The sequence below is a fragment of the Leucopleurus acutus genome, assembly GCF_964270905.1.
Source record: "Leucopleurus acutus genome assembly, chromosome: 9".
Lineage (NCBI taxonomy): Eukaryota > Metazoa > Chordata > Mammalia > Artiodactyla > Delphinidae > Leucopleurus > Leucopleurus acutus.
Window position 1 is genome coordinate 84441996 of NC_139144.1, and position 24582 is coordinate 84466577.

General features: G+C 42.0%; 1 protein-coding gene across 4 annotated transcripts in view; it reads right to left on the reverse strand.

Moving 5' to 3' along the window:
* GRM8 (glutamate metabotropic receptor 8) overlaps positions 1-22576 on the reverse strand; it is a gene marked incomplete at both ends in the record, with an annotated part of 749142 nt that extends 726566 nt beyond the window's left edge. For all 4 annotated transcript variants that reach the window (XM_082847030.1, XM_082847028.1, XM_082847031.1 and 1 more), the window contains one exon: positions 22067-22576. In XM_082847030.1, the coding sequence (XP_082703156.1) occupies positions 22067-22576 (510 nt within the window). The remainder of the gene's footprint in view (positions 1-22066) is intronic.
* Positions 22577-24582: the final 2006 nt, after the last annotated feature.

Below are 24582 nucleotides of genomic sequence, written 5' to 3' on the forward strand. Positions count from 1 at the left end.
CACAAACCAGTTACAAAGTTCAGAAGTGTTTCTTGTGCTTTAGTACTCAGCTTTTAACTTTGTAAACCACATCCAAGAGGCTTGCCACTTCTGCATTACTATGTTTAATTTTTTTTCTATTTTGGTTAAAAGGACCGTAGGAAAAGATTTTTCTGGCATTCTTGTTCACTTGGTTACATTTGTATAAAGTTCTGATTGCCAGTTGCTCAGATAACAAGTGACAAGGCAGAATTCTTTAAAGCATTAAAGTTCCTTAAATCTAAGGCTAAATCTTGAATACATTATTGAATTCTTTAATATCCTGATGCCTAGCAGATCGACAGCTACACATTTGGCATGCTTTTTTGTTTTTTGTTTTTGGAGGGGTTTTTGGACCTTATTTTTCATTGCAGATTCACTTGGTAATGGACAGTAAATGTTGTAAACTTGCATCAAGTTTATGAATAAAGAACGATTTAAATTTTTTTTAATTGTTTAAATTAGAATTCGAATTATAAGGAGGAACTTCACTATCCTGAGAGCCCCAGGACCAACGCGGCTGAGGCTTCACTCTGTCCTCCACCTTCACCCGCTCCAGCTGCTCCTGGAGCTGTCCAGTTTCTGTACATGAAACATACGAAAATACAGAAACAGCTGCCTCTGCCCCTGACCAGGGTACAAACTGCAATAATGAGTCAAAGAATTATTGCAAAATATTATGAATAACGCAATCCTATTACAAAAAGGGCTCTTATGAGATGGATGGAATTAAAATCAAGAAAAAGGTTTACAGAACTGAAGGAACTGAAGTCCAGATGCTGAACACATTTATCCAAACGTCTAACTAGAGTAGATTCCCACTGCAACCACTTAGACAAGGAGCAAAGACCCTTGGTACCTCCTAGAATCTTCTGTCTAGACTAAGTCCCTGATGTGGACCTTCTTGCCATCCCCTCGGTCACCAAGCCATTAAGCCCTTCTGCCCCAGCCCTAGGCCTATGTGGGTCTAATTCTAGTCCTCAGCCCCCAAGGGAAGGAAGCCTCTGGGCTTCAGGCCACATGACAATGACCTCGCGGTTGCCTTCTTTACTCTTGTTGGAGGTCTCTGTGGGCCATAGGCCAGGAGGCCCAGGTCTTACTAGACCCAGCGTTCTCAAGCAACTCACCTGAGTCAATCAGGCCTTAAGCGTCCATCTGTGCCAATCCGTTTTTTTTTTTTTGCATGGAAGGCAGACAGATTGAATGACTTGCTCAAGGTCATGGCAACTTAGCCAGGCCTCCTGTTACCCAAGCCAATGGTTTTCACTTGGTGCCACTGATGAAGCCTGGGGCTATAGACCCTGTTGAGCCCTGCTCCTGTTCCCAGGGATCCCTATTCTAGCTGCTGACAATGCTACTCCTAACCTCACATCTATAACCTTCTCCAGAGAACTGGCCTTGGGTGATAGAGCCACCTTGACCAAAGGTGCCTGGGAATTATCCCTAACTTAGGGCTAGGCTGTCCCTAGCTCAGGACTGATTGGTACAAGGATACAAAATCCCCACTTCCTTGCCTTGAGACAGAACAGACTCTAATTCAGTGGATGCTACAGAGCACCCCATGGGATCAAGCTGACACTAGGCTTCACCTGAAACTACATTCTTTCCCCTGAGGATGCTCTTTAATAAGTCACTTGCATAAGAATCCCCATCTACATCTAGGGAACCTGATGCTGTGCTTCTCCATGAGTGTTCCAAGCTGGCATCCTGGTTCAGACCCCACAGTGGTCCAAAGGCCTCCATGGACTGTCTTTATCCAGAGCCCATCAATATGAAATCCAGTGCTCAGACAGCAGGAAGAGCTCCCTTGTCCCTTTCAGCTTAGAAGTCCACCCTTCCCAGGGAATAGCACCAAGCCCCTCCTTCCTGCCATCCTAGACCTCACCTGACTTGGAAACAGAAGCTGAAAGACATATTCTGAAGTCAGTAAACAATCAAGCTGCAGTTATCAGCAGCGGAACATCGCCTAAAATACAATCAATGAGTCATTCTTCCGGTTCTCTTTAGGGAGGAGAGAAGCCTCCCCCAAGGTCCCTTAACTTGCTTCCTGCAGTGCGAAATCTTTTAAACAGAGAATGGGGGTCTCATCACAGCATTAACAAGCTACCCATTGCCCCTGAGATGACTCTACTCCACTTCCTTAGAGGAATCACTGTGCTTGCTCCGTGTTCTAACTGATGCTCTCATCCGGATGCAGTATTGGGGATGGGAAGACATCATTTCTGGGGCTTCTTATTCAACTATGACTTGTTTAGAAAAAACAGCATCCTCACTGAGTTTGGACGTGTTTCCTTCCTGGCAAAGGTCAGATTATTGACAAACTATCTGGAGAATTTATAACCTTCTTTGTAACGATAATAGCTGTTCTTTTACAGGACCTAGTATGTGCCAGAGGCACCAGGAATATGCTACTTCTAATCCTCATAACAGGTAGGGAAAATGAGGCTCAGGGAAGCTCAGTAATACGTCAATGTCATGTAACAATTACATGGTAGAAACAGGATTCGAACCCAGGTTCAGCTAACCACAGAACGTGTGACTGGGCCACCTCCCCGAACTGTGCTTGCCATTGCTCCAATATTTGAGGCTGGTTCTACCCTGCAGTAATGCCTGTTCCAAGCTAAGCTTCCTATACAATTATTTATGTTCTTGAAACTGTACCACATCCTCTGATCTTGAGAAAGTGAAGCAATATAAAGGGTGACTGGGGTGGATAAAGATGAGGATCAAAGGGGGCTCTGACGGGAAGATGCCGTAAATATACTCTTCCGTCTTCCTCCCATGGGTATACCTAAAAATGGGGACATTTTATCTAAAACAAACACAGCAAAACTCCAAAAGGTAAAGAGAAGTCAAGAAAGTTAAGGACCTCAGGACCCAAGGAATGACATGGTGGTGAGTTCCTAGATGTTCTTTTTTCTTCATATATTCCAGACTAGATAGAAGCCAGCAAGCTGGAAATGCCAACAGGCATAGACAAAAATAAAGAACTCCTGTCTCTAACCCAAGAGCCAAGGAAGAGGCAGCCTAGTCCCTTTCAGATAGAAAACTTTTAAATAATCACTCTACTCCAGCTAAATACTACAGGAAAAACCTGCAGTCCCACCGCCACCCCACCAGCAAAGGCCTAGACAGGAGCATAGACTCTACCGAGGTGTCCCAACAGCCCCTCCAGGATGATGTCAGAGACGCCTGAGTGAGGAGAGTGGACTTTCATCTCCTCCGGGTGCAATCCCAGGTGAGGAGCTGTCAGAGGAACCTAGTGGAGATTCAGGACTTTACCACCCACACTCAGCAGTAACCATGCCCAGGAGTGTCGGGGAAGCTCATGTAGGGAGCAGTGTCCAAGCACCCCTCCTTCTCGCAGCCAGAGTGCTGTAGCTTCAATGAGCAATTACTTTCTTGAAACAAATGAAAAATTGGAACGATATGACCAAGAAGTAGGAATTCTCAGCAAAGGGAAGATAGAAAGAAGAACCAAATGGAAATTTTGGAACTAAAATATACCATAACTGAAACTAAAAAAAAAAAAAAAAAAACTCTCACTCCATTTTGCCATTGAGATGGGCTCAACAGCAAAATGGAGCAGAGAGAGGAAAGAATCCATAAATTTGAGGATAGAAATTAAACAGAAAGTAGATTGAAAAAAATGAGCAGAGCCTCAGAGACCTGTGAGATTATAATGAAAGATCTAAAATATAGGTCTTCTGGCTCCCAGGAGAGGGAAAAGAGGGTGGGCCCAAAAAAGTATTTGAAGAAATAATGGCTGAAAACTTCCCAAACTCGGCAAAAGACAAATTCAAGAATTTCAGTGAACACCAAACAGGGCAAACCAAAGAAATTCCTATCAAGACACATCATGGTCACACTTCTGAACACTAAAAACAAAGACAAAAAAAAAGTAGCCAGAGAGAAATGATGCATTAACTATAAGGGAAAAGCAATTTGAATAATACAGGACTTGTAATAAGAAATCAAGGAGGCCAGGAGGAAGTGGCCCAACATTTTTCAAGCGCTAAAAGATAAAACTGTCAACCCAGGACTCTATATCCAGAGAAAATATTCCTCAGAGGTGACACTCTCAGAAGAAGGAAGACTAAGACAATCCGTTGCCAGCAGACCTACCCTGAAAGAATGGCTAAAGGAAGCTCTCTAAACAGAAAGGAAAAGATAAAAGGAGTCTTGGGACACTGGGAAGGAAGAAAGAACAGACAGAGCAGAAACATGGGTAAAATACAACAGACTTGACTGCTCTTTTGTTTTCTAAATTTAGTTTATGATTAAAGCAAAAATCATAGCACTGTCTACTGTGGTTTTCAAGGTATGCAGAGGAAATATTTAAAACAATCATAAAAGGAGGAGGGTAAAGGGAGGTAAGTTTCTACATTTCAGTGGAACTGGTAAAATGTCAGCCCTAGGAGACTGTGATAAATCATCTGTATATAAATGTAATACACAGAACAACCAATAAAAAAAAAGCTACATAAAGAGATATACCCTAAACCAATGCAGGGGACACGGGTTCGAGCCCTGCTCCAGGAAGATCCCACATGCCGTGGAGCAACTAAGCCCGTGGGCCACAACTACTGAGCCTGTGCTCTAGAGTCTGCGAGCCACAGCTACTGAGCCCGTGTACCACAACTACTGAAGCCTGTGAGCCCAGAGCCCGTGCTCCGCAACAAGAGAAGCCACGGCAATGAGAAGCCCGCGCACCACAACAAAGAGTAGCCCCCGCTCACCGCAACTAGAGAAAGCCCGTGTGCAGCAACGAAGACCCAACGCAGCCGAACATAAAAATAAATTAATTTTTTTAAAAAACCACACAACCGATAAATCAAAATGGAATTCTATAAAATGTTCAAGCAGCCCACAGGGAAGCAGGAAGAGGGCAAAGGAGAGACTGAGGAGGAGGGAGTGGGGGTGGGTAGAGGCACCTCCACCTCCTATGCCAGGGTTACTCCCGAGCTAACTAGACCCTTTTCATGGAGGAGAGCAGTCTCCCTGCTGCTCAGGGGTGTACCTTTGGGGCAGGGCCAAGGGGAGGAACCCTCCAGGCAATTCCACAGAGCTTTGCCTCAGGAATTACAGTGGGTTGGGGATGTTCGTACTGACAATCATGGAAGGCCCTTGTCAAAGCCATCAGGCTGACCTGCCAGCACACCCAAAGGGGTTCCTTGCCCGGGGCTGGGTCTCCGCTAACCTTCAGCACAGTGGAGGCCCCCTGCAGGGGGAGTATGGTATATTTACATGCCAGTTACAAAAGCCAAAAGCCCCACTCTACAACCTATACTGCTGGAAAAAATTAATTCAGGTGGCTTTGATGAAGGTTGGATGCAGCTTGGACAGAGGAAAGAAACAAGTGTGTGTCATGTGGAGCCGCGCCCCAAATGCTTAAAGAAATGAGCTGAGTTCAGAATCAGGCAGCCTTGGTAAACTCTCCCTACCAGATATAAAGACTTACTTTCACAGGCATCTTCAGTCTTAGAAATGCTAAAAAGAAAATGAATCCTGAGTTCCAGTGCAGTTCAACCTCCCTTTCATTGTATTAGAGGCAGGACTCCCGAATCCTTCCAGGCAGGTGGGGAGCCCCCAGTGCTACAGTAAACCACTTCATAGGACCTGCCGGCCCTGTGTCTCTTAGAAGAATGCTTCTGAAAACCTTCCATTACAGTTGTTTATGATTTTTAAGCTTTAAAAAAAGAAAAATGTACAAATATCCTGGGGATGATATTTGTACATTTCATGTCATTCATTATTGCAAATGTAATTTTAATCAGTTCAGCATAAAAGTATCTTAATATTCTCGATGATGGCACCGGTAATTTTAAATATTAAAATCCACGTTAGGAAAAAAAAGGGGCTCTGATTCATCCTCTCCTTCCAAATAAGCACAATCAGCTTGGCACACACCTCCAATCTTCCTTTCTCCTCTCCCCTCGTCTTTCCTTCCTTTTGTCTTTTCTCTTTCCTCTTGCTTTTCTCCCTTAGGAGGTAGATAACAAAGAGCAGGGTTGTAGGGGCAGAGTCGAAGTTGACCCAAAAAAATCTAATTACTCCTTCTCCTTCCACAAACTCAGAAACCTAAGGCTTTTCATAAAAGTAGTAGTTCTATTTTTCCCCCAAAAAATCTCTGCTGTTTATGTTTGCCTTGTCTTTAGCGAACTCTAATAGATTTTTCTATTGAGTTCTGGTCTGTATCCCAGGTTCCTAAAAGGTGTATTTGAAGACAATACCAGGTAGATTCCCTTGAGTTTCTGGATACAATCTTCCTTTCACCGAAAGGCAAACAGCTCAAGGAAGGCTCTCCTACACCTACATCCTCCTTTGACTTCCCAAGAGCAGGCCTGGCAACTTGGAAAATTCTGGAAGGTTGCTGAAAATTCAGAAACAGGGTTTCACGGCTTTTTAAATACTGTTAAATTTGAAATCAGTGCCTCAAGTTAATTTGGCTCTTTCCGCCTTGAGCTGATTAGTGAACACTAAATTTCATGCTAACGCTCCCAAGCCATTTGCCTGCAATGCGGGAGTCACTTTCCAAATTCTGCTGATTGCAGTAAAAATATATATGGTCACATCATCTCTTGACCGTGGTTCTACGGTATTTCTCTCCTCATACAGGTGGGTTGGTGTTTACTGTATTAGACCATCACGCTCCAACTTCCCACTGGCACATGAAGTTAGTGGTTTTCTAAAGTAGTCCTGGAATCCATTACCATGGAAACAAAAGGTACAAAGAGCTATTTTTATCTCACAGGAAAACCTACAGGAACTCTAAAAAGATCAAAAGTGTTTTCAAAGCAAAGGTTTGTAGGGCTAAATCCATTCTAGCTTGGGTTAAAAAAGCCTTGGGGTGAAATAACAAGGCAGGTTAACAGAGGAAAAATGAGGGTGGTAGGATGACAGCAAACACACAGCAGCTGGGAGGCTCTGCAGCTGGACAACCGGTGGACACCTGGGGCTGCTCACCAAGTCTACCCCCCAAAAGTGGCTTTAAAAACCCAACTCTCATCCTCTGCCAAGGTACACGAAATAGGATTAGAACTCTGGTCTCTCCTCACGTATGTGAAAATGAGTCGTCTGCTTTTCCGACATTGATAATATCACAAACTTTGGTCCCAACATCTCCACCCGACCATTCTAGACTAGACTCAGTGGAAATGAGGACTAAAGGAAGGAACCTTAACACAAATATGTTCATTGTATCATCTCTCCATCTGATCTAGAAATTGATCCCGTGCGTTGAGGAAACGCTGTCATGGGTCATATTTTAGTTTGGGAAAGGAGTAGGTACAAACCACATGCATTTGTTTTAGTGTCTCTGTGTTTTCCTGAGGTCCAAGTAGTTTCACCACATCCTGCCATTAACTTCAAAGAACAATGTTGGATGTGTTAGTCCTTCCATGGAAAACTTCCTGATACATAAACTGCTCCGGCCATCTGTAAAAATACAAATTCTGCCCATCCAGCCTCCTCCTCGAAAAACATCTGGTGCAGTAGGAAGCTCCCATCCACAGTGCTGAAGGAGAACACGTTTCCTAACATTTCCCAGGAGCAGGAAAGGCACACGGGGTCATGGCGGTCAGACTCCATTCTTATATCCAGGCCACTGCCCACTGAGGATGTGCTGGGCCAGGCCACCTGCCATCCTGGCCACTTCCACTCTGAGAGTATGAGGCTTAGAGAGTTGAAGCCCTCCACGTTAACTTTCCTGCTCAAAGGCAATCTTTTAGAATGGCAAGGAAAAACGAATTTCACTTAGAGTAGGGTTAAACTAACAGCAGGAGTATATTCAGGGGAAGGAAACCATAACAGAAAGGATTTGAAATCATACTGTATGAAAGACTGTGCAAAGCAGTGGTTGAAAGCATGAGCTTTTGCATCTGTCAGACCAAGGTATGACTATGGCTTGGCCACTTACTTTCTAAGTTATGTAAGGAAGCTTAGGGAAGCCCCATTTCCTCATCTGAAAACCATACTTATCTGATGGATTTGTACCTGGGATCAAATAAGATCAGGCATGCTAAGTGTTTAGCACAATGCCTGGCATTTAAGAAGCTCTCAGTAAATGTTAGCTCTTATGCTGTTACTGTCAGGAGCAGATTAAACAGTAGAAACTTTTAGCCTGGCGAACTCAAGACTCAGGACAACCAGGACCTTCAAACATCTGAAGAACTGTCCCATAAAAAAAAGAGACGCATCAGAAGACAGGAGCAGGGCCAATGGGTAGAAGGGATTGACCATGACCTCTGTTCCCACCTTGAGCATCAGGATTGCCACACCCTCCAAATGACTGGGTGGGCTTCCACATCCCTTATGGAATTAAAGCCATTCCTAAAACTGCTCAAGGGGGAAGAAGATTTCAAGTCAGAAGAGAGAAAAGAAAAAGAATGCCATTACAAAATGGAGTGGGCCAGTTTGTGAGATTATTAGCATCAAGTGTTTAAATGCATCGTCAGGATGCATTCTTTTCGTACCTCTCTGTGCCAAGGACCATGCCAGGTACTCTCAGAGACATAAAGATGAGTAAGACATGTTTCCTGCCCTCAAGAGCATTATTCTCTACAGGGGGATTGAGTGGAGATGGATGTTTAACACAATTAAGTGGTACAAAAGGCAGCACTGAATCACTAAGTATTAAGGAGCTTAATAGATGAGATTCTGCTTTGGATGAAAGGCTTTAATAGACGATCTCAGAAATGCCTTCCATCCCTGAGGTTCCACAAAGCCAAGTATTTGGGGAACTAGGGAAAACAACTGTAAAATAATAAATAAATTACTCTGTGCCAAGCTTCCCAAAACATTTTTTAAATGTTTATTAGTGGATACGATATCTTAAAATGGTGTTAAGTCTTCTACTGAATTTAACTGGGTTATATAAAAGAAAGTACAATGCAAAACTGTGTACTTTTCCTTCATAAGATCAGTTTTCTAACTGGGCATAGCTTTCTAAGGGTAATTCTCATCACATAGACGTGATCAGCATTATTTATAGGTTTTACATTTCTTTCACGTCAAATCCTAAAGTTGTACCACTTTACTAGAATGAAATATTGATGCTATTAAACACCATGAAATGTTTTAAATAAGATGTTAAAATAATATTTATTCATCAACCTTGGACTACTATAGTATTTTAGATCACTGATTTAACAACTAAATTTCTTCTTATCACATTCTATGCCTGACACTGATGAGGAGAGGCTGAAATTTAACTGTAATTACAGTCCAAAAAGACAGGTTTTCATTTTAGTTCCTCATAGTTCAGAGAAACACTTAAGGGTAAATGCAAGTTTGAAGCTTAAAATCCTGATTCTCCCAGCACGTGCTTAAACTCACCCTGCTTCACATGCAGATCCTCGGCCGGGCACTGCTCTCAGGACCGTGTTGGCTCAGATCAGCATGGAGGTGACAGATGGGGCATTCATTTAAGGAGTGGTGCTGGGTTATCTTATTTTTGTTAGAGAAGGATACTGTGGGGAAAATATTCTCCACTTAATCTATTTTACTTGCATCAAGGTGTTACCTGTAAATATTAAGTTACACACACGCAAAACTCACTAGGTACTTTAGCTGTATGCATATAAATGAAACGAGGTAATCCAAACTAAAAAATGGAATTTCCGGTATCTTTTCTCCTCAGGCAGAGGGGAAAAAAATATCCAAGGATTTAAAATTCCAACCCAGTGGTTTCAAAGACAACAAAACATCTCCTATCGAGCTCCCATTTAAATCGGTGGGGTAACGAGAGTAGAAATTACAAGTTAAAGTACCACAGCATGAAGAAAAAAAATAAGCAGTTATGCCATTTTCAATACAGAACCTATTTCCAAGTCACTCAGAATGCTTTACACTTCGAATATTGTAAATTCTCCAAAGTTTTTTACCTTACTGAGATCTATTACCACTTTGTGAAACAGAGAAAGTGCAGATATGATTACTCCCAGTTTCCTCAAGGCTCAAGAAGACAGCAAGGAGAAGCTGTGACCCTCTCGAGAACACTGGCTTTCCTTATTGGATTGAGGCAAATAAAATCGATTCACTGATAATGCGTTTAATTTCTCTCTCAGCAATTAATTGTGTATCTATGTTTAATGAGAACAGTATAAACAGTCAAGATAGGCACGTGGCAGATGAAAAAACTTTTTTGTGATCTTAAGCTACATGGATTTCCAAAGTGCAAAAATGGGGGCTGGGGGTAGGAATTCTCTGGGGTCCACTAGCTCCTTGCTTGAATCGCACAGCAATTCACCTCCTGTATCTACTCCTACCCTGAACTAGAGGGCTTAGATTTCTGGCCTCTGGATGCCCACTTGCTTGGATTTTAACTGAGGCCCCGACTTTCACATTCAGTGGGAGCTGGGGACATACATAACCCTCCAACCCTCCCCGTTTTCAGTCCTCCTAGAAGACTCTTAAAGGGGCCCTTTGAAGTTCTGCCATAGCAGAGAGATGCTAAGCAGAAGAAATAAGGTTTCCACTTACTTCCGTCTTCACGGAGCTGAAGGCATCAGGTCAAAGGTTCTGGGATTCCCCACACCTGGAAGAGCCCTTCTCCTCCCCTGGCCTCTGGTTTACACACTCCTACCCATCCCTCTGGGCCCAGGCCGATCCCACATTACCACGGGTAACTCGACTCATAGTTGCAGCTTCCTCAGGTGAAGTCGGCCTCTCTTCTAAACCCTGGCACCATATCACAGCCTTATCACATCGTTTTATACTGTTCGTTGCTATTGTATACGTGTTAGTGATTTCTCCCCAACGAGATTCTAAGCGATGTAAAAGCTTTGAATCTTCTGTTTCTTTCTTAGTTATCCCCAGGAGTGTCAAACACCATATACTTCCAGGATGCTGAATAAACCCAAACACCTGCTGGGGATTGGCTAGTACCTAGTTCACCTGTTAAGTTAAAGAACGAGAATAAGTGGGTAATATATTGGTATTTCTTCACCGTATTCTGCTTGTCTTGGTGGGAAAAAAAGAGCTTTCACACTTACTGAGTTTAAAGAACATACCAAGAACTATTCAGCAAGTAACACTGTGATAGGATTCTGTCCTTCCTGCAAAGACGGCAGAATTCTGCATTGCAAAACTACCACTTCTCCGTGGTCATTTTTAAGTCTTTTGTCATTTACAGACAGTTCTGGGTGTACTCTGATGCTTTTGCAAATATGTTCCTATAAAAGGGTTTCATCTTCAAGGAATTCATGGAAAAGACTCTGACAAGTACAGGTTTCTGGTAACTGACTGTACTGCTGAACTGAATGAATAAGCATTTTCAGAACTCTAATGGAAAACTGATGAATTCATAAAAGTGCTAACAAAAGATCAAGATGAAAAAAATTAATTACATGGGACTGAGTGAACTGATGAGGCTGATTATAATTTTGGTGACTTTCTGTTTGAATAAAAAAATAAATAAAATTAAAAAAAATAAATACCACTTCTCTTTCCCTGAGGAGTCTTTTCACATTTCAGTAAACTATCCATGTTTGATTCAAATGAAAATGTACCCGGCCATAATTGATATGTTTGACTGAATTATTTATATTGTCAACAGGTGGAACATGAGAGGTCCTAGTGTTAGTCAAAGTTTTCTATGTTTAGTCCCACTATTTTTCTGGTTGTCCAAAAATGAATGTGACTTCTAGAGAAAGTACTTCTGAATCTTTTTAGTGCTTCCATTTCTGACATTTGTATCAGAAGGTAATGGGTGTAAGTATTATGTAGTCCATAAAAGTATTCCCTCAATAAAAGGATAGTGTTCTTTGCCCACAGTGGGCCTATGTTTCCATCTACGTTGGATCATTGTACCAAACATGGCAAAGAAAGGGAATTTCACTAACAAAAGATCAAGATGAAAAAAAAAAATTAATTACATGGGACTGAGTGAACTGATGAGGATGATTATTTTTGTGACTTTCTGTTTGAATAAAAAAAAAAATCCCACAAGGATTCAGAGGCAAAAAATATACAAATCAATTTTCACTGCAAAGTAAAGGAGCTGTTACAGTGGAAGATTCCTGGACTGAATGTCAATATTATGACGTAGCGTGAGTGTGTTTCGTGTTTCGTCATTGCAATCACTGTTGCTTTTGTTGTGGTCATCCATTTACAATGCTTGCTGTCAGTTTATTTATCTCTTGTAAAAATAAAATACAGTGTGTGTGTGTGTGTGTGTGAAAAAAAAAAAAAGAAAGAAAGGGAATTCCAACCCAAAAGACAGACTTAAACACTGCCTGCAGCCTTGAGGGTTAGTCAGCCGCTCGTCCACAACCACGGCTCCACCTCTTAACCATCAAACCAGGGGTACTGGGAAAGAGTCCAAAGGAGCCAGAATTTGTTGTTGTTTTCATTGTTTTCCACAACTGAACCCCAGTGGCACTTTTGCGTGCTGATATAACCTTAAAATTTAGCACAGCTTGTCTCTGGGTCATCCAGTCTTTCCCTTGGCTGTTTGTTCATTGAACAAAACTGACTCTTACCACCTAAGACATGGATTTGGAAAGAACAGAAGCCCACTGCTTCCTTAGCTCAACTGGTTGGAGCATGAGGTTGGTGAGGTCCCAGTCTCATGCTTGGCCTTCAGGCAAACGAGACAGCTTAGCTCCATGCCAGAGCCTATTTGGACCTATTGATTGCATTGTTTCTTGGTCAGTGACAGCATCTTTAATGCTAACCTGCCATTGTTCACAAAAGGCAAATCAGTACGGACGCTTGAGTACTGAAGTAGAGGTCTAACTCAAGATGAATATCCTACTAACGTGGACGTCAACATCTCCCTCCTCACTATCATCATCACAACTATGTATCAGGGATCCTACTTAGGACTTCACGCACTTTACCTTATCTTCATTTAAGACCTTATGAAGGAGGTACTATCATTATCTACTCTTCAGATGTAAGAAAGCTAACGTTTAGATCACTTTGCTGTACACCTGAAACTAACACAACATTGTAAATCAACTGTACTCCAATAAAAAATTTTTTAATTTAAACACACACACAGAAAAGAAAGCTAAGATTTAGAGAGATTAACTAGTGTACTTAAGGTAATATAGCTAATAAGTGTTACATCAGAATTTGAACCCAGAAGTCTGACTACAAAGCCTGACCTATTTCATATTAATTCACATTAATCTGTTATACTCCAAAGAGTATCAAGCACCACTAGATAAATATTACAATAATCTATAATTTGAGAAGACAGCTCCTGAGGATAAATATCTATAGGACACAAATATCTCTACAACAAATCTGCATAGGAATGGTATGCCATTTGTTCTCTAAACAATATAAATGCAAACAGTCTCAGAGCTGAGATGACAAATCACTTTGAGAACTCTACTACATAGAATTGTCACAATATTAAATACTCAAAGTTAAAATGTAAGAAATAGCACAAACACTAATAAAAGTTAGAATTCACTCTCGATTCATGTAAAGGGAAGCAAGGGCGAGCTGGAGCAAGAATATATCACCATCCTCACATCCCACAGGAGCCCAGGGTGGCACTTCATGACTTCGAAGGTGGGCCTAACCAGTAGATCTGGGGCTACATTGTACCAAGGAACCCAGCCGCCCCAAGCACAGAGGGAGCCTGGGAGAGTCTTGGAAGGAGACGAATGGCCAACATTGAAAACACATGTCTATCAGCTTGCTGGGCCAAATGAAATAAAGCAGCAGAGATTGGCCTCGTTCTGGAAACAGATAAAGGTGGCTTTGGACAATGCTATACCTGGACCCCTTCCCACCCCACCAGCCTGGTGCTCATTATGTATTTAAAATACATAAAGACTACATGTATATTTTTATGTTATTAACGGTGCTTAGAGATAGGGAAAGTCCCTATTACAGCTGAAAGAGATGTCTCTTCTTTTGCCAGAGAATGTGTTTTACCAATTAAATGGGTAAATAGGCCCTTTTCCCCCACTGTGGGTAAAGGGCCTCTTGTGACCCTCTACTGATTAAGACTGCTGTGGAATGTTATTTGCAATCTCATTGCATAATGGAAATCAGGAGGTAGCTGTCATGGTTTCTGAAGACAAATCGCTGGTAGCTGAGACAAATCGCAGCCTCTTGCGTCACTTACTCTTCTCAATCCCCTGTCAATGTGTATCTTAAGTCCAGGTGTCTTAAATCGGTCTGCTCCACTGTCACAGGTAATAAAAATGAGGCAAAGTGACCATCTGAGTGACCCTGCTTTAGGAGCCCTGTTCAAGTGACCATTCTGCTGACCATCACTCCTGAGCCACGCATTATTTAATAAGGAACACAACTTCCAAAAGAGCACACAATTAAAAATAGATCCATACGGCAGCTGCTGTGATTATGACCAATAAGAACAGAAATTCAACCAGGCATGAATCAAAAGAAAAAAGGCCGCTGCCAGACAGAACATTGTTCAACCTCATTTTTGTCTTGTGTACTTTGACTTGCTAAGTCAGCCAGCGGACGATTTGCACGGAGCAGAGTTTCTCAAAGTGTGGTCTGCGAAACGGCAGCATCAGCATCACCTGGTTACCGTTAGCAGTGCCAGGTCTCAGACCCCAACCCAGACTTACCGACTCAGAAGCTCTGCCGGCGGGGGTGGGGTGGGGACTCAGCTTCCACGCTTCACAAAGCCTCTGGGTGATTTGGATGCAGGCTAGAGTTTGAGAGCTACTGGGCAGGAGCCAGGGGCAGCCCTCGGATGCTAAGTCTTCCCGCAGAAAGTACAGCTGTTGGTTGTAAAAAGTTATCTTCTGAAGAGTCTGGGAAGAAACCAGTCCTGAAACCAAATAAAACCACTGCCGTCTTCAATTGTGCTGTAAGCTAAAACTTCTGTTTAAAAAAAATCAAGTCTTGGGCTTCTCTGATGGCACGGTGGTTGAGAGTCCGCCTGCACGGGTTCGTGCCCCGGTCCGGGAAGATCCCACAGGCCGTGGAGCGGCTGGGCTCGTGAGCCACGGCCGCTGAGCCTGCGCGTCTGGAGCCTGCGCGTCTGGAGCCTGCGCGTCCGGAGCCTATGCTCCGCAATGGGAGAGGGCACAATAGTGAGACACCCGCGTATCGCAAAAAAAAAAAAAAAAAAAAAAGTGTATAGCACTGTCACAAGCCATTCTCTTGGAAAGACTCCTCACTACTTTCAAAACAACCTCGTTATTATTTATTTATTTATTTAAATTGGATCAAAGATTCTTTAAATTCTATAGTGCTTTACAACTTTCAAAAGTTTCACACACATGATTTCATATAATCCCATAATAACCCTTTTTTCCCCTCCCCCTTTATTGCCTCTCCCCTCTTCCCTCTCCTCACTCATAGCCGCTAGTTAAAACAAACTTATTATTTAAAACACTCAAAAGATAGGCATTAATCACTACGTAACGTCTTAAGAGGTCTTCGGTATTCACTGTAGGATGTCAGACCTTTCGAGGCTAGGAAAAGGGAAAGTAAGAAATACTTAAATTCACCAAGTTTAAAATCTGCTCCACCCAACAAGTCACGATGCTCCTTTAATGGTCTGAGCACATGACCACTACACTGGTTCTAAGTTACTGCATGTCATAAAAAGCCACCACCTGTGAGGTGGGCCTGTATCACATGAGTCTGCCTTATAGCAAGGTGTTTTTGGTAACTCATTAATTCAGCCCCTTTGTTGGTCCAAGAAGGGGTTCTATGAGACCAAAATTCACTCTAGAGCTAATAGTGCTTGGAATGCCTCTAGCATTGTTTTCACTTTTTTTTCAAATGATAAATGACCTTAAGAAATCAAAGTCAAGTAACCTATCAGTAAGGGATTTATTAAATAAATGATGCTCTCTTCATATAATTAAAAACCAAGCAGCTAAAGTTTTACAGTTCTCAGCCCTGGACAAATAACAGAATCATCTAATGATCATTTAAAATATACCAATGCCAGGGCTCCACCCCAGTTTCATTGGTCTTGGGTAGGGTTTGGGCTTTTTTAAAACCTATCCAGGTGATACTAACAGGCAGCTAGGGTTGAGAATTACTGAGGTGAATCTATATTAGCCAACATGGAAATCTCTCCCAGGCATATTGTTATATGAAAAAGAAAGCCATAAGACATATCTATTAATAAAATTCTGTGTATGTATGTGACGTCACGAATAGATATGTGTTTGGATGTGGTCTCTTTCCATTTTACACTATTTACTTATTCATTGCTTAGACTTTTCAAAATGAGAATGTGCTCGTGTCTTTTACTTATTTAATTTTTAATCTTAAAAATCTGTTTAGAGAAAATGTGAATTGGTAGGAAAATGAGGCAGCACATGAAAATATAGGAACTCCCAAAATATACCACCTTTCCTTTCTCCCCTTCTCCTTCCTTCTGTTCCTTTTTGTCAATGAGTACAAAAGTAAAATACACAAAATCCCATTTCTGTTCTATCTACCCAACACCTACTATTTCCAATATCTGGGATTGGGGTGAGGGAGGTGGAGGAAGTGGAAGGGGTAGAGAGATATGGTTCATTCATTCATTTATTCAGCAAACATTTATTGGGTTCCCAGATAGGCCCATACTAGGTGCTGGAAATAACAGCAACAAACAAGATATATATGCCCTCATGGTTATCATGGATATCATCCTGCCGTCGTGGAGCTCTGTTACATGTAACAAAGAAACTTAATGTAGTGGAGAGAAGTAAGAAAAGACTTCCCGAGGTGGAGGTAGACCTTCATCTTGGGAGAAATAGCGGCCGCTAGAACTTTAAGAAGAGGAGTGGCATGACCACGTCTGCATATTTACGTGTCCCTATGGCTTCGAGTTGTGTCAGTGACCATGGGCCATGCCCATTTCCCCCTCTACCCCAACTTAAGTCCACTAAGAGAGACTATCCATCGTCTCTCGTCCAAGGTGAATAGGCTCTTTACAAAACTAAATTAGAGCTTGCTACAGGAGCAGAGCATTGACTAAAGGAATCTATCTTTCAATTTTCCATTATCTGTTTGCCATCAAATAAGATTAAACGTGAAATGTTACCTCTTGCTGAGTTTATTGATTGGGCTCATTTTTCTGCCCATCTAACTAGATGAGCCTGAATACGGCAGATACACCTGTTCAGAGTTCACAGTTAAGAAAGCCCATTGTATGCAATAAATAACTCGCAAAATGCTTGGCTTTATGGGAATGGTTACAGCAACTAGTAGAGTCTCTTGGAAGAAAATATATCTTTGTAAACATAGCAGGGTAGGCGAGCACATCCAGGGTAATGGGATGCTTCACTGTACTTCACTTACTTAACATGAAGGTCAGTTTTAGCCACTTATAACCAGGACACTTCCGCATGGTGAGAAATTATCTAGAAGTAATTCTAGATAATTATAGAATAATCCACACGTGGATTTCTATTTGATTGCTTTGGGAAGTATACACCACAGACTATCTAACCCCCATCCTTCAAGAGTTGAAAATTAGTTCTCTAGGTAAAGTTCACCAGAAAAACATGAGAAAGAGAAATTATATCTGACACTGTCCTTTTCTAACCCCAATGCATCTATGTGGACATCAATATGTGTTACCTCCTACTATCAATGTGCTATTTTTAACTTATAATGTTCAATCTTTGCTCAAAGTAAGACATATGATTAGTGTTTTGAGGAAAAGATTTGCTCTAATTTAAAAGAGAGGGGTGGAAATGTTCTAGAAAGGGGAAAAAATCCGAGCGCTTTATAAAACATATGCAAATTCCTTGAAACTGCTTTATAAAACAAATTTAAATTATGGGCTTCCCAGTCAACATTTCCAAAAGGCCCTCTCATTCTTTTTTAATTCTTTTCAAACTAAGCAGTCTCTATCTGAGAGCTGGACCCCTCTTTTCTTTGGTCTGTCTGCAACACAGGAGCCACTGAAATGGCATATTAACCTTCATGTAGGTTGGAGCAGTTCTGGGTTCTCTGGGTTTGCTACTCTGCAGTTATGGGTCACTGCAGGATCCTACTGTTATCTAAAACCATTAACTTGGTATAGGGATTAAACAGTCACCTAGGTGACCACTCTGCTGCCATGTTAACCCATATATGACACGTGTGTGTGTACGTGTGTGTGTGTCAAGGCTGCGTGTAGTGCTTCTAAAAAGTTCAGATCATTGAAGTCTTGTTCTGTGACTCTCAAACTTGTTTTCACTCCCAACACACCTGACAAATGAGACACTTCAATCAGTAAAAATGGTTCTAGGGAGGGGGTTGGGAGACACACACTCACTCACTGTGTCCGTCACATGAAAAGCCTCTGAGGTAGTTTTGATAGCCTACACCCCCCCCCCCAGGGCATGAGGAGAGAGGGTGTAAGCCCCGCCCACACTCAGGGTTGACAATCACTGGTTTAGTATGGCATTCAGTGCCCCAAGTGGCGGGGCCACAGGCCAGCTTCCGCCCCACACCCACCCCACAATGAAGTCTGGCTCCACCCCCTGCCCAATTCTCCGCTGAAGTTAAAGGGCTGATTTTACCATTTGCCCCTGAGCTTTGATAGGAAGAGAAACAAAGATAGGGCAACATTCCTTCCCTCTAGAGAAAAGCAGGACCAGCTATACACCACAGCAGAGGAGTTGCCCCTCACGCCGACAAGGTGCAGGATCTGGGGGGCTAAATGAACCTCTCCCCAATGCCTGAATCCCCTTGACAAAGACAAATCATTTCATTGCACCACAATTAGCGATCCCATGGAAAACAGAATCCTCCTCTGACTTAAACACAGACATGTTATATGCAGATGACTGATAACACACGCATAGCTCCCTTCCTGAAACAAGGCTTCGATCAGGAGAATGGAGAGGGATACGAGGCCAGGAGAGGCTGCCACAGGAGGGCCAGACTGAAGGAAGAGGAAGACGGGCATGCCTGGGGGACTTGGTCTCCTTCACAATGTAGCCCAGGCAGATAACACACGGCTTTAACAGGACTGTCCAGAAAAAGAGAACTGGGACCTTTGGAGACTACTTCTGATTTCAGCCCAAATATTTTCTATACAATTTTAAACAGATTCCAGCTACGTTCTAAAAACCCCAATTAATGCTTATTGTTGAGCAGGACAGTAAGTAAATTCATTAATCAAGACCTTGTTTACATCCCTCATGGTCAAGGTTAACTGTGTTTTTCCAAACCAAGATGCTCAACCTTCTGTGACTCCATTAATCCAGGAATAAGTGGCGCTATACTGATATCCAGGCATCGTTTTAGATACTATGGGTCATATGCTGTCCTGGAGGGGCCCAAGCGCCATAAAACTGTCCTAAATGTTTAATTTTATTCAGGTCATAGCATTTGTTTAATCAAATTATTATCTTTCAAAACGGAACTGTAAGCGAATCCCCAAAGCATTAATTTGCTAATCATTCCTTTGATAACTATTCTAATATTTCATGTCAGTCCTGGCATATGTGTTTAAACAGAATATATATTCACACATAAAGTGAAACATTTTCTATTCCAAGAGTGACCATCACCATTTCATAATTAATAACAGTGTGGAGTGCTGGCTGGAGGTCTCATGTGAATCATCAAAGTAAACTAAAGTAGCACAACAGCGATTAAGTTGTAATTATCAATTCACAGTCATGTGGTTCCAGGTTCAGCTGGAAGATGGGCTGACCACTTACATTTTCTCACTTACTTGTAAGAGACAGATTTTTCAAGCCCCGCTTATTTGGTTAATAAATATATCTGCTTCCATATATTCAATGCTTATTCCAGGCCAGCATACCGGTCTTAATCATGACATCTACCATAACCAACATCTCCTCCTGGCTAAAAGTCACCCAGTCCCTGTGCTTTGGTAAAGGGTGGCAGCCCCATTCATGTGCAGACCCCAGTCTCGAGAATTGACCTACAGCCCTGGACTCTGCCCAGAGTCAATGGTATTGTAATTCTCCCACATGATCAAATAAGGTCCCTCCAGAGTTGCCCAAGAATTGGCCAGTCAGTGAGAGAAGAACAAAGTAAAGAGAAGCCAGGTCTAGAATGCGTAAAAACAAAACCTACCCTTCAGTTGGCCCGATGTCCCCTTTGGCAGCCCAAGCAGACGAAGGACACGGTCAGGTCCTGGTGGAATCCTTCACCTGCATTATCTCATTAAATCATCCAGCAACCTAACACAGTGTTAACATCCCCATTTTACAGATAAGCTGATTCTGTAGCAAAATTAATGTAAACAAGTTTTGAAAACCTCAACTGAGCAATTATCGCCTCCATCCCACTCCTCAAATCCTTGCCCACTTTTGGCACCAGACTCCAGGAAAGAGACAGGATTCACGGGAATTACGATGGGATTGATGGGAACCAGAATTAGTTTATAAGGGGAGAGTAACAGGAGGGAGATGATCCTCACGAAAGTTTCCCCTTCCCTAAAAGTGGGTGTTGATGAGTTAAGAACAGAAAAGAGATGCTTTGGAGCATCAGGGGAGGGAGATCAAGTCAGAGAGGAGAAGAGAACTGGGAAACTGGCTGGAGCTGGACATCACCCCAGAGCCGAAAATGCCATGCGGCTCAGAATCAGGATGCTGGGAGAAATCCAAGATCCCAGGATGTTGGGGTAAACCTGGAGCTTCTGGTTCTGAATCTTGCCTCCAGGCAAGGGGTCAATTAGCCCAAGAGAAATCACTAACAACTTTCCAGTTTCCCTTGAAAGTTTCCAGAGATGGACAATTAGAGCACCCTTGGCTGCCTATTTTAATCTTGTGTCCTCCTCCTTGCCAAGGGGCTCTTCCTAACGTCTGGCTCTGATATCTCAGGCATTCCCTGAGCCTGTGTGTGACTCCTCGGCACTCCTTAGACACAGAGAGCTTCTGCTCAGCAGCCTCCTCATCTGAGAAAATTTCATCCATCTGAAAATAGTCACTAAGGGGCCTCTTACCATTCTCTCCTCCAAACTTAGGGAATTCATACAGAAGCTGGGGGGATGTTACAGACGTGAACCAGACTAGATGGTCCCCCAAGACAGCTTCCAAAGCGGAAAGCTTTTGATTCGAACCCTTCTATTTTCTGAAGTAACTTTTCCATCACTTTGTTCATTGTTGTCACTATATCTGTCATCTGTCCAACTTCTCCATATTCTTTTAATATTTTTAAATCTAATATGCACAGAAACAGCTTCTCACAATATTAAATGAAGACTCATTAATTCAGAGTAAGCTGGAAAAGTCATGTCCCACTGAGTAAAAAATCAGAGTGAAAAGTATTTTCAATTTTTAAAATTATGTCTATTACAAAGGACTACATAATGGATGTTAATAAATAAAATGAGAAAGTTAATGAAAGATGAATTACAATAACTTTATGTTTATGGGACTTTATGCTTTCAAAATATTGTTCCATGCGTTGTTTTATTTTGCCAATTTTATTCAAAATGTAATCTATAGATAATAGATCATCCAACCTAAACCAAAAAGTCTCGAATTATCCTGCTAAATCGGAACTTTTAATTCAACAAGAATTACCTATAATTATTCTAAGTCTGCCTCAGAGCAGTCTGAATTAATGAGGTTCTGCTCTACTGTAGCTATCACAAACCTGACAACTTTATGGCCATCTTCTAGCCCAGAGTGTCACTCCCATCTACCCATTAGTAATAAATGCTATTTCTCCACACAGGAACTTTTGTCATAACACAGCATCCCACGTTAAAGAAATTTCACCAAGTAAATTATCTTAAATCTCAAATACTATAGAAATGTCTGATCTGATAAATGAGCTAAGAGTTCATCAGACCCTCGAAAAACACTTGCTTCGCTTTAAAATAAGCCTCAATAAACAGCATATCCCAAGATACTGAGGACCCAACATGTCATAGAAATTATCACCTTTCTGTTTGTTCAGAAAAAAAAAGTCACAATTAATCCAATTCATTCTTTTTAAAAACGGAACTAAATCAACAACACTTGTAGAAACCCAGACACAAACCCCTCTCTGTGAGGAAACTGTGGCCCTGAGAGGGTCTACGAGCATCTTCACCACATTCGCTTTCCTCTTAAACCTGCAGTTGGAGTCAGGACAATTTATTGTCTTTCCACAACGGTCAGAATTGCCTAGTGCCTTTACCTACCTTAAAAAGTCTTAAAATGTTAGCCACCATGATGGACACGGAGCTCGCAGCAGCACCTATGACGCCAGAAATCTTGTCGGGCTTGGTGAAAATGGGTGGATCTCCATTAGCACACTTCACGTCAGAAGCATCTTTCTCGATCAAAGCCTGCACGAACGTTAGTGACTGCTCCAAAGCGTAGGTGTCCCTGGAGCAGGTGTCGAGGATCCGGACACCCAGAGTGATATTGGAGAGGAGATCAGGGTCCTTATTAATCTGGTCAATTGCATAAAGCATGGCCTCCAATCTGTGGATCCCTTTTTCCTTCTTCAGCTCCCCACAAGGCACGCCCCTCTCTCCCTTTGCGTGGACAGGAAAGAGACCTCCCAAAATGATGTCCCCGTCCACTCGTATGGAATGGGCATGCTCTTGACTGTGAGCTCTTTGCGTCATCGTGAGGATCCAGTAGAACTTGGCAGTCAGGAGGAAGAAACAAGGACACGAGGATGATCGCTTTCCCTCGAATACCATTTTCTCCACGGGTGGTGTTGCAATCCAAGACCCAAAGTTTATTCTTGCCACAGAAGGGGGACCACCTGAGGCTGTACCTTCTGGAGGCTACCATCAGGGCCCATGGGGAAAAGGCCCTGTGGGTTTCAGCAGGTGTTCTTGATTTGAATGTCACAGTGAATTTCCATCAGACCCCAAGGTTCAATTTTATTTCCATACAAAGTCAACTTGCCTGGAATGATGCAAAAATTAGAGGAACAGCTGAGGTTCTGATGTTGGGATGAGGTCACCAATTCACATCCTTGAAGTCAGCCGTGTAGCAGAATTATTCCTGGGAGGCCAGAAGCAAAAAAAGAAAGGGTTCAGTTCAAAGGGTCTACATTTTTCATATTTTAAGCCCTGTTTGCACCGACCTCTTTTTTATTGTTTAATTTTCCCTATTCAGTAAGAAACTAATTCTTTTTGTCCCCTTATGATTCTGAACACCTGGCTGCACTGCAGCTAAACAGAGAGATTGATGACACTTGTGGAGCAAGGGAAACAGAAACGTATCAGAAACTAGGTTGATTCTCCCAAATCAGAAAGCATTTTTATGTACAATTTCATTTCAATAAATCCAATTTCTGTGAAGGTAAAAATCCTGAGATTGATGGCATGAGTTCTTTTCAAATCTGTTTTTACTTTTTACAGCTGTCTGAATTTAGCATTTAAATTTCATCCACAAAATCAGAATGAAAGGCTATTTTCTGTGATGTATTCAACAAGCCAGTCATTTGTTAATGACATTTTTGGTGCCTCAGATTTCCCAATGGGAAAAAGTGATTATTCAATCACAAAAAAAAAAATAGAGAAAGGAATCCACCCAAGGAGCCCAAAATGTATAAGTTTTAGAGCTTGTGAAAAGATTAAACATAGAATGTCGGCTATTTTGTGTAAATTATCTTATTGTTCTCTGATAACAAAAAAATGACTTGAAAATTAAACACATAGGGTAGGTTATGTGTGAAAATACTCCTATTACCATTGTCAGAGTTTCCTATTAATTTGTCGGAGTGGAAGCAATGGGTATGATTACAGTTCTGAAGCAAACGCTTCTTGATCCTAGAATCACTAGAGAAAATCAGAGCTAGAGGTCTATCGAAGAGCTTCTTAATTTTGTCAGACTCAGTGGGGAAAACAGTTATTTCATCAGGACTAGAAATAACCTAGAGTGAAAACATCTACAAGCAAATCTATAGGAAAATTTTATTCTAGGCCCTTCACTGTTAAAGAATGCCATGAGATTCTTTCAAAGGACTTTTGTGGAGGTTTAACTGAAAACAAGAACTGACTTCACATAAGGGAATCCGATGTTTGAAATGCACATGCAGTTAAGAGAATAAACAGCACCAACGTACTTTGGCAGGATAGTTAATCTAATGTTCATTGCTCACCTATTTATACATATAGGTTTGAAACCTGAAATTTGGACAACTCTCCTCTACCCTAGCCAACCAACATCTGGTTGTGCTTTCCATTCACTTGTTCAATTTCCAGTTCATAAAATGTTCGTTCCTCCCCAACCCAAAGGAAAGGATGGTGCCTCTCCAGAGGCCAGCTGAACATATATCTAAAAGCCTTCAGAGAAAGCTGCACTTTTTTCACTTTTAGATGAGGAAAGGGGGCTTGTTGTAGCCCACTGCCCGGGATTTCTGAGTATACACCTGGAGCACACTCAGAAATACAGTCCATGGCCCAGTCTGCTGGGACAGTCCTCATCTGCCTATGACAAGCATTTCCTGCCTCCTGGCACATGCTAAGCCCTGGATTTCCCATATTCGGCCTCAAAATACTTCGTCCTTTTCTGATTTTTCTCATGACTTGACTAATATTCCGTCACACGTGATTCTCTTAGCAGCTGCTTCTCCCTCAGAAAATCTGTGATTTGGCAACAGCCTGACCTCAGGCATTCCACAAAAGGAAACACTTAGAAAGTTAACTTGACTTTCTGTATGAAACCATTTAAGTGATGGACCATGGATTACACC